Here is a 470-nt window from a genome sequence, read left to right as displayed (position 1 = left end):
GCATCCGGCAGGACGGGGGGCGGAGGGGGGGACACCCAAAACCCAACCCAACCCAACGCGAACGACAGCGGCGCTTACATCCTCCTCCTCGCAGTCACTTCGCGGCTGGTACTGGAAGCGGGGCCGGCTGGCTTCCTGTTGCAATGGACGCGAGGTCTTGCCGGCAGCGCCGTCCTCCTCGCTGCTCTGGGCGCCCAGGAGGCGACTCGCTTCGGGGGGAACGGGGAAAGAGCGGGAGGTGTTGATCTTCCCGCTGAACCGCTGGTACAGTGAAGCCATGAAGTCAATCCGCGGGAAACGAGGGGGAGGGAGGGCAAGAGAGACGCTTCTCCCTCTCTCTCTCTTTTTTTTCTCCCCCTCCTCTCTTCTTTTTTGGCTACAGCATGCTACACGCGGGCGAGGCTCAGTCCCACATCAGTGGAAGGGAGAGCGAGGGCTCCTGCTCCCCGGTCCTCTGCACCGGCACCCGG

At 64.3% G+C, this 470-nt stretch overlaps 1 protein-coding gene across 1 annotated transcript in view; it reads right to left on the bottom strand.

Moving 5' to 3' along the window:
- Nucleotides 1–279, bottom strand: part of DPP6 (dipeptidyl peptidase like 6) — a 433849-nt gene extending 433570 nt beyond the window's left edge. The window contains exon 1 of the mRNA XM_009287806.1: nt 79–279. Within this exon, the coding sequence (XP_009286081.1) occupies nt 79–279 (201 nt within the window). The remainder of the gene's footprint in view (nt 1–78) is intronic.
- Nucleotides 280–470: the final 191 nt, after the last annotated feature.

Source organism: Aptenodytes forsteri, unplaced genomic scaffold (assembly GCF_000699145.1).
Source record: "Aptenodytes forsteri isolate BGI_AS27 unplaced genomic scaffold, ASM69914v1 Scaffold296, whole genome shotgun sequence".
NCBI lineage: Eukaryota > Metazoa > Chordata > Aves > Sphenisciformes > Spheniscidae > Aptenodytes > Aptenodytes forsteri.
This window is presented reverse-complemented; position numbering and strand designations above follow the sequence as displayed.